This window comes from Tasmannia lanceolata, unplaced genomic scaffold (assembly GCF_043159265.1).
Source record: "Tasmannia lanceolata isolate RefF3 unplaced genomic scaffold, GAP_Taslan_0.1 ptg000005l, whole genome shotgun sequence".
NCBI lineage: Eukaryota > Viridiplantae > Streptophyta > Magnoliopsida > Canellales > Winteraceae > Tasmannia > Tasmannia lanceolata.
This window is the reverse complement of record NW_027518682.1, coordinates 13,366,732-13,376,398: the sequence shown is the minus strand read 5'-3', so window position 1 is coordinate 13,376,398 and position 9,667 is coordinate 13,366,732. Positions and strand designations below refer to the sequence as shown.

The window sequence follows — 9,667 nt, the reverse complement described above, 5'->3', positions numbered from 1 at the left end:
CAGAGCATTGGCGCCAAAGTAACAGTTATTCAAATGTATCGATGAGAGACTAGTCGAGTTTTCCCTAGGGTTTTGCGCTTCTATTCTCTTCAAATGCATCCATGGAGACCACAAAATCGCACTGAGTATATAAGAGTTCGATCTTGATTCTAGGGTTTTCAAGATCTTCTTGTTCCCTCTCTTCATGATCTTGAGATCTTGACATGGAAACTATAATCTATTTCCAAGATTTCTTCTTCTGTTTGTCGGCATCTTGTGACGGAGACTTCAAATGAGATGATGATTCAGAAAGATTTTAAGGTATTTGATTTTCCTGATTCTCTCTTTTAATCTGTTTCTGGAGGCTGAAAATCATCAGGTAGGGTTTCTAGTTTTTCAGGATTTTGAATTAGCGTTTTCGTTTTTTCTTGGAAATCTAGCCTTGGTGATTGTGAATTAGACGAATCAGACGGTGAAGAAGAATTGGAACTTACTGGAGGCCCTCACGCATTTGATTTGACAAAGAAAGGTTTATTGGGTAGGGTCTCTGATTTGTAGGGTTTTGAATTAGGGTTTTCGTTCTTTCTTGGAAATCTAGCCTTGGTGCTTGTGATTTAGACGAATCCAAACATGAAGAAGAATTGAAACTTACTAGAGGCCCTCACGCATTTGATTTGACAAAGAAAGGTTCATTGGGTAGGGTTTCTGATTTTTAGGGTTTTCATTCTTTCTTGGAAATCTAGCCTTGGTGCTCGTGAATTAGACGGATCCAGACATGAAGAAGAATTGGAACTTACTAGAGAACCTCACCAGATGCGAGCTTGACAAAGACTTTCCAACCGCATTGTCCTTCTATAAAGATGCTGTTTCTAAAAATATCCATCTCAATCACCGTCATTTCAATATCCTCCTTTCCCTCTGTGCCACTTGTCTTTGTGATCCGAAGGCCAAACCCATAGACAATTCATTAAGAAGTGACATTCACCGAATCGGTTACAAGATCTTTAATCACATGCTTGCTAGTAATATCAAACCAACCGAAGCAGATATGACACCCTTGGTGGTGATTGCCGCTACCCGTAAGAAAGGTGATATTGCATTCAGATTGGTGAAGGACATGAGATTTTACAATTTGTGTCCAACTTTGAGTTCATGTCGCATACCACTCTCTTTTTTCTGTGAGAATCTTGAGGTTGATAAGGCTTACTCTGTTGAAGAGTACATGGTTTCAATGGGGGTCAAGCTAGAGGAGAAAGAGATTGTTGCACTTTTGGAGATTAGTGCCCTCTATGAGAGAGCTGAAAAGGTTTATTCATATTTGCAGAAACTGAGAGAGTCTGTGAGTTGTGTCAGTGAAACAACTGCACAGATATTAAAAAATTGGTTTAGCTTGAAATCGGCGTCTAAAATGGGTAAATTGGATTGGGATGTTGGTTTGGTCAAAGAGGCGGTTTTGAAGAATGGGGGAGGTTGGCATGGGCTGGGATGGTTGGGGAAGGGGAAATGGAAATTCTCTAGATCTCGTGTCGGTTCAGATGGCTCCTGTTCCGGTTGCAAAGAAATTTTAGTTGACGTTGATATTGATCTGGCAGAGACAGAAAAGTTGGCAGAGTTGATTGCTTCTTTATCATTTGACAAGGAAATCACAGCAACTTTCAGAAATTTTCAGGTGAATTTCTGCGTGTTTTAATTTTCTTTGGGATACTCTAAATCTGCAACTGTTAAAGTATAAAAGAATAAATAATGCCTTCTCCAACAGCTTAAGCTTTTGGCGTAACTGCTCATTTTCACATGGTATCAGAGCAAAGGTCTTGAGTTCAAACCTCCTTGATGTCAAAAATCCACATGCAATGGTCAACCCAAAAGTGGGGCCACATGTGCCATGTGTAGGCCAATCCAAAGAAAGAGGGGCCACACATGAGGGGGGAGTGTTAAAGTATAAAAGAATAAATAACGCCTTCTCCAACAGCTTAAGCTTTTGGAGTAACTGGTCGTTTTCACAGCAACTTTGAGTCTCTTATGGATTTGGATCTCCAAAGCTTGTATAATGGGTTTCAATATGAATTGTCCAATACACAGTTCAAAGCAAGATTCAAACATCCAAACTCAAGTAGTAAGGTTGTTGGAAATTGACTAGCATTGTTGCTTGGTTTTCACTTCATCTACTGACATTGGAAGTATGAGAGCCTAGTTTGATCAATGGATTCTGCCACAAAGTTTTAAATCTCTGACTATTGTTTATTGATTCAATAACTCACTTGGAATCTAGAAAAGGGGACAACTGATGGTTATATGTTAGTTTTTATCTTATGTTTCTGCTTACACTAGTGGCATTTGAAAATCGAGTTATCATTTCTGTCTTGATATATAAAGGGAATTGATATCAGCAAAACCATGTTTTAATAATTGCACAAACACACCTTGTCTTTTCCTTTTTAATTAGTTTGTAAGAGCTTTTTGGCAACTATAATAACCTTTGGCAGCTCATTAAATAATAAAAGACAAGATGGGTCAGTGTAATTATCAAAACATGTTTTTGCTGATATCATTTCCCTATATAAATCATGTCATTTATTATCATAATCATTTGAAATCATTTGATATTCATGTGGAAAAGAGTGCATGCGGTATTATGCCTGTTCAAGGTTTCAAACTCTAAAGTCTCTGGACTTTACATGGGTGTAAAGTGGTATGATGTTGAGCCCGGAGTCCTCTTATATTATTTTTACTATTGACTTCTTGGTTTCTTGCAGGAAACATTCTGCAAGTCTCCCAAGTCCCAAATTTTGAATTTTATAAGTTTCTGGTCAAGTTTGAGTTTCAAAACTAGTTTTCTGGGTTCTTAGTCAATTTCTGAACTGTGTTTTCTATATTCTTGGCAATTTAAGTCCAGGAAAGCTCATTCAAAATTTTGACCAAAATGAGTTGACTTGCTGACTGTTTCTTCGAGTTGATGAGACCTGTTTAAAAAGGCATCTTTTAAACAATAGTTATTTAAATAACATATTCTTAAACTTTCTTGTCAAAATTATAATGTATAGTTTGGTTTCTGATTAATGCCAGAAAAGTAAGTGATGAACTCTATACTCAACTCAACTCAACAAAGCCTTTGTCCCAAACTAGTTGGGGTCGGCTAAATGAATCCTTTAGAAAAATTTCATGAAGAAGGTGAAAGGAATCTACCTGGCTCTAATCCTTGCTCTAGTTGGGTTTTTCTACGTGGATCATTTTCTTCCATTCTATCCTATCCAAGGTCGTTTTCTCTGTTATGTTCCTAGATATCAAGTCTTTCCTCATTGTTTCTACCCAAGTTGTTTTCGGTCTGCCCCTACCTCTTTTTACTCCATCAACTTGGCACGAGTCGCCTCTTCTTAAGTGATGAACTCTATGTTGCTCTATATTCTCATGGATTGACACTATCGTAAATAATCCTTGTTTAGGAGTGGCTGCATAATCATAATCTGTATGATTCTGTAGTGGATGGAAAGAATGCTGGACACTCTGAATATGGTGGATTTCGCCCTTCTAAGGTATTGGTGGTTTTTTTCTTCTTTTTGCATGTGTGGCTTTCCATTTCTCAAGAGGGTTTACTTTATGGCTAGTCATGGGGATCTCACCGTATTTATGCTTGCTTGTAAATTGGTATCAAGCAGCTAATTCTTGTTGTCAAAGAACTATACAACAAAAACAAATCTCCACTTGCTATACTGGATGACCAGCATTTACGGGAAGTTTCGAAAGCCTTTCCAGCTTTTCTGAACCAATGGCGTGATCAACAGCTATTTCACTCAGCACCAAATGGAGCTTCTGATTGGTATGAATCTGTGAATCTGTGACTATGAAGCACTCTTTTCTGGTGATCATTGACTGCCTTTAGAGATTCAGATTATTTGCAAAGCTTCACTCATGACAATGCCCTTATTTTCAATGCCTTCAAAGATTCAGATTATTTGCAAAGCTTCACTCATCACAATGCTCTTATTCTGCATTGTCATTCCAACCTGGGACTATGCAAAGACAAACATCATTTCAGAAATATATTGTTGGGGGAGGGAGAATGTGAGTGGGGTGAGAGTGAGAAAAGAAAGAGAGCTCTCTTCTTCGGGTTTTCTCTTGTGCTGAGAAATTGAGAGGGGAGCATTTTTTCTCTTTGTTTTCTGTACGGTCTTAGTTGATAAGATGAAGTAAAGGGTTGCAGTTTGTGGTAACGGGTTAATCCTACTGCAATCTTTTTATTTCTTTCTCATAGTGGAAAAGGCATCTTAGTCGAACCACGTAAAATTTCAATATATGCATCTTATGGTTTGTCCCTTTTTATTTCTTTATCGGATCCATTTTTTCCTGTCGAATTTTTCTACAATTACACATCCTGACCATAGGGTGCAGTTCTTTCTCTCTTTTTTTTTCCACTTTTTCATGTGTTGATTGGGTAGCGATTGCTTGGTGGCTTCCTTTTCTCTAAATTTTGGAATTTGAAAACACTTTTTTTATGCATCAGGTTTTGTCTCTATGCAGCAGTCAAACGGAAGTGTTTGATTGTGACGAATGATTCAATAAACAGCAATCCAAAATTTCTAATCTTGGGCAACAATTTTTTTCTCAAGTGGAAAGAGCAATATCAGGTATGCACATTACCTCTAATGTGATTGCAATTGCAGAATTGATCCTTTTTGTAATTGCACTTGGCAATTAGTTTTACACCCTGCTTTCTCATCTAATATGTTGTTTATTTAGTGATTAATAGGCAAGTTGTAGAGATGAATTTTGTATTGAATTGTTTTCATGACCGATATTCTAGAACTTGGGTTTGGGTCAACCCTTTTGACTTGTGAGGCTAACTTGGTCGAGTCTCAAGGATTTTGCCAACCTCCTAAACTCGAATCACCTTGTTAGTCATCAAATGGGCCAAATTTCTATAAAACATGAGTTTGGTCTTGGAATTTGGACCAAAATCAAGTTGATTCAGTTGAGTTTTGTGTTGATCACTTCACTTATTTAGCAAAGGGTGTGAGTGTTCAATTTAGTATGTCTCCAATTGACATGATATTCCTGTTATGCTCCTATATTCCCGTTATTCCCCTAAGTGATGTTTTAAAGTTGGACAATTATAGTCATCATTCACTGAATACGTTATTGCCTTTTATTATTTTTGTAGGTTCGATTTAGTATTGTGGATGCCGCAGCGAAACTTAAGATGCCACCCCCTTTCTCTTCGGTCATCCAAGTAAGATTCTTACCTTCGTTTGTTTCATTTCGGATACTTTTATATTGTTGTTTCCAGCATTTATTTTCTCATGGCCTTTTTATTACAAAAATCAACATATGGTGCGGATGCTTCTTGATTTCTAGGCAAGCCCATGCTGGTTATGGGTTATATTACTAAGACAAACTAATATATACCTATACATACATGCATGCACACACACACACACATATATATATATATATATATATATATATATGTGTGTGTGTGTGTGTGTGTGTGTGTGTGTGTGTGTGTGTGTGTGTTTGGAGGGGGGGGGGGTTTGAATGTCCTAAATACACAAGTATATCATTCCCATGAGACCCAACTTGATTTGATATAACCCCTTCATGTGTTGGGCTCCATCTTGGATTGGTCATAGCCCAACCCAAAACTCAACTATTTTAACCACGTATTCAATAACACTTTTGGCCATTAAATCTGGATAACTTCATGTTTATAATTTGCACTATTATGGTTCTTGATCGGATAGTTAGGACTTGGGATCACCAACCGATTTTTTGGTGAATCTACCTGTATAGAGTTTGAAAGTGAGGCTATGTTCTTCGACCCTGGGGTTGGACGTTCGATCCCAGCTTACCTACCAAAAAACAATAGTTTGAAGGTGATATATGATGTAATGCGAAGAACAGTGATGCTAGAGAGACACAAAATTCATGTAGGAGTCATGTTCAATACTGAATATAGTACATTGCAGCCCTTATATATCAATTACATATATATTCCCTTATGAATAATGACTTCTCTAACCCTCCCCCTCAAGCTGAAATTTTCCTCTGATCATTTGCTTGTAAAGTAGATGTAGATGATATTCTACATTAAGTCTTTCAGTGAAGATATTAACCACGTGCTCTTTGCTTGGTATGTGCGTCAACTTTCTACCATCTAGGAATGAAGTGAAAATTTATCTCAATGTGTTTAGCTATGGCTTGAACATAAGATTCTGTGACATTTTAATGGCGCTTTCGTTGTCATAAAGCCATGTGAGTCTGAAATAATGTGTAGCTCCTATATGTATATGTCGTATATATGGGGCTGGCCATATTGATCTAAACCATTCTGATGGTTCATTACCCCAAAAATGTACTGATCAGGTGAACTTAATCAGATCAGGATCCGTAGAAAAAGTACAATATAAAAAACAGGCAATGATATAAATTTAGTAGCTGAAATAGCCTTTGAAGACAGTTAAAATAGTTGTTTTTTCTTTTCTCTTTTTCTTTGGGCTATAACATGCATATATTTTATAATCAATCAATGTGGGCTCTTCATGCATACTATGATTGAAGCATCGATGCATCTAAGAAGCATTGGATCATTCTTAGAAATGCAAACATCTCCCAAAAATCATCTTAACCATATGTAAATGTTTTTCTTGGCTGTTGAATTTGGACTGCTGCATGTTTACATTTTTTTTTACCATTACTGCCTTTTTTGGGTATTGAGTTTGGACTGCAGCATTGTACTATATATGTATCTATACTATATAGCTAGAAAATTAATACCTACTTATATAGAATAAATTGAAACCCTGAGCTGTCATGCACACAAGCCCCTAGGCTATTTACGGCCCATCATACTCACAAGCCCTTATGTTATTTAAAAACCTATAAATGCAAGAGAAATTCTCCCTCTCTATTAAGCCCCAAGTTTATTTAAACCCTATAATGTAAATATCTATCTATTAAGCCCTATGCCTGTTAAAATCCTTTAAACCTGAATATCTCTCTATTATGCACTTAGGCTATTTAAAGCCATTGTAAATCTCTGTGAAACTACCAGTTACTCCAAAAGCTTAAGTTATTGGAGAAGGCGTTATTTAATCTTTTATACTTTAACACTGCGCCTCACTTGTGGCCCCTCTATCTTTGGGTTGCCCTACACGTGGCACATGTGGCCCCACTTTTGGGTTTGGCCATTGCATGTGGATTTTGCTATCAAGGAGGTTTGAACCCAGGCATGTGCTCTGATACCATGTGAAACTACCAGTTACTCCAAAAGCTTAAGCTATTGGAGAAGGCGTTATTTAATCTTTTATACTTTAACAACCTCTTTCTACCCTAATCTCTTAGGTTTTTTATAACCCTATAGATGCTATGATTTAGTCGACACTTTGAATTTGTTGCCGACACGTGTCCTGCCATGTCCGACACAACACGCGTGCCCACACGTGTCGACACTCCTTTGGACATGTTTAGTTTGTTAAATGAATACCATATTTATTTTGTTACAAATTATGATAGTAATCAGTAATTTTATATGCAAGTACGTGTCACTATTTCTAGATTTTTAGATGTTGCCATGTCAGACAACTTGCATCCGTGTCGAAACCCAACATATGAATCTGTATGCTGTATCTATAATCATGAGTATATTTACTTTGTATTTTAGCCATGTCCCCATTTCTAAATTTTGGGGGTTTGGCGTGTCCGACACTCCGTGTCCGTATCCACAAATCATAGTATAAATGTAAATCTTTCCCTATGTATTTGATATATAAACATGTTATTTAAACCTAACTAGTGTAACCTCCCGTGGCTAGATGGCATCCAAGCTCAACTAGAAGTCATATTTGGCTAGCATTGGATAATTCCTGCTGTCAGTTGTTCCTTCCCAGCCCTCAAGCGATTTCTCTAGTGACATTAAATACCTTGTATACAAATTAATGGAATCTATATGATATTATCATTCTAGAAAAAAAGGAATCTATACGCTATTTGAAAACATACTATAACGTGATTTAAGTGCAGGCAACTAAAATGGAAAAAAAGGAAGGTGGCTCCAGCCCTATGCATGTTACATGTACTGCATTGAATTTGTTGTTATGATGGGTGACTACGAATCCATGCACTTGATACATGGAATCTCCATGTGCCTGTCTTCATTCTTTGCCACCAACAAAGATATGATATTATTTTCATGCCGTTGTTTCATAAATTCAAATAAAGATAGTTGCTACCTCCTTGTAAAGATTTGGGAGCATTTTCTCCTATACTTGGTAAAATAACATTTTCCACATCATCACCCATCCATAATGCGTGTTTTGTATCACACATCTATTAGATTGCGATGGGCTTTCCAAGAGTGAGTGACAATTCCATAGAAACAGCATCACACCATACTTGCTCTTTATAAGCTCTACCTTTGAGAAAAAATCATACATTTCTTATTATCCTGGTTGATGTATTCGAGATCCTGTAGGACCCATATAGTTGCTGGTTTAGGTTCCTTTGTGCCTTTGTCTTTTATATTCGATGGATGGTTGTCTATATAATTTGACATTAAGTCACTTAAGTGATTAATTATATGAGTGGGGCCCATTTTCATGTATTTGCGTTTTCCCCCACTCACATCTATTATATATAGAGCTCGTGGGTTATGGTTTTCCTAACCTCGTGATCAAAAGTTTCATCTATTCTTCCCTACTCTTCTTCCTTCATCTTCTCCTCTCCTTTCTACTGCTTTCTCTCTTCTTCCTTCATCTTCTCTGCTTTTCTTATTCTTGTTGCATATTTTATACATAGTATCAGAACCATGAAGCTCTTCATGTTCCCTTGCTAGAGAATCCTCGGAAGGAGAGTTTTTTTCCTTTTTTATCTACGGAAAGTAATGGTTATGTACAACCTTTAGTATATGCATTCATTTCTCTTAGTGTCAAGGACTAAGGAGAGTTTGCGGTTCAAGTTGGGTGTGATTAGTGCCGAAGCTCTTCTCTTGAATAAAGGGAGGGTGTTTATTCATCATATCTGGTACATGTTATGTGATTTATTTCAACTTTTTTATGTACTGTAGTTTGCATATAAACAATACGTGGGGATCAATTAATTTTGTTGTGATTGGACACTTAATTTGATTTAGCTTTAATTAACTTAAACCTTCAGTTAGAAAATCCTAATTCAAATCTAACTAAAGTGGCAATGTGCGCCACCCTAAGAGAGACATCTCTAACACCAACATCAAAAGGTAACAAGCTTCTCAACAGACCAAGTTCTTGGAGGGTAACCTTGCAACCAAGTTTTTCTTGCAACAAATCAATTTTGATCAATTTGTGTTCTGAATGAGAGTGATTTTGACACTGTCAAGGTGAAATTTTGTTGTAGAAAATCGGGGCATTTTTTTCCTACTCTGACCTCTTCAAGCTTCGATTCAGGGGGTTTCTTTCAATTTTGACACCCATTTTTGCCATCGCTATTGGTGTTGTCCTTACAAGGTTTCACTTTGTTGGGGTAAAAATCAGCGCCCAATCAGAGGCCAACACATGGCATGCACGGATTCAACGGTTGGAAAGGGCAGAAGGGTAGCTTCGCACCTCTTCAAGAAGTCCTAGAAACCCTAAAGCTACAACCTTAAATCTCAGCTTAGCCGCCAAAGATAATCTAGGAAACCGAAGTTTTAGGAAAACCAGCCAATCATGAGAGTCCAGAG

General features: G+C 37.2%; 1 protein-coding gene across 1 annotated transcript; it reads left to right on the top strand.

Moving 5' to 3' along the window:
- The first annotated feature begins 45 nt into the window (after positions 1 to 45).
- Positions 46 to 8,019, top strand: LOC143876675 (proteinaceous RNase P 3-like). The gene is made up of 7 exons (XM_077378363.1): positions 46 to 300; positions 420 to 1,648; positions 3,420 to 3,509; positions 3,633 to 3,793; positions 4,478 to 4,601; positions 5,135 to 5,203; positions 7,785 to 8,019. Exons 2-7 carry the CDS (start codon positions 755 to 757, stop codon positions 7,803 to 7,805), a joined length of 1,359 nt encoding a protein of 452 aa, XP_077234478.1. The 5' UTR covers positions 46 to 300; positions 420 to 754; the 3' UTR covers positions 7,806 to 8,019.
- Positions 8,020 to 9,667: the final 1,648 nt, after the last annotated feature.

Excerpts from the sequence above, each read along its gene's own strand:
- LOC143876675 (XM_077378363.1), top strand. The coding sequence starts at position 755 with ATGAAGAAGAATTGGAACTTACTAGAGAACCTCACCAGATGCGAGCTT. Across the intron at positions 3,510-3,632 it reads GTGGATTTCGCCCTTCTAAG|CTAATTCTTGTTGTCAAAGA; the intron begins GTATTGGTGGTT and ends GGTATCAAGCAG. Across the intron at positions 4,602-5,134 it reads AGTGGAAAGAGCAATATCAG|GTTCGATTTAGTATTGTGGA; the intron begins GTATGCACATTA and ends TTATTTTTGTAG.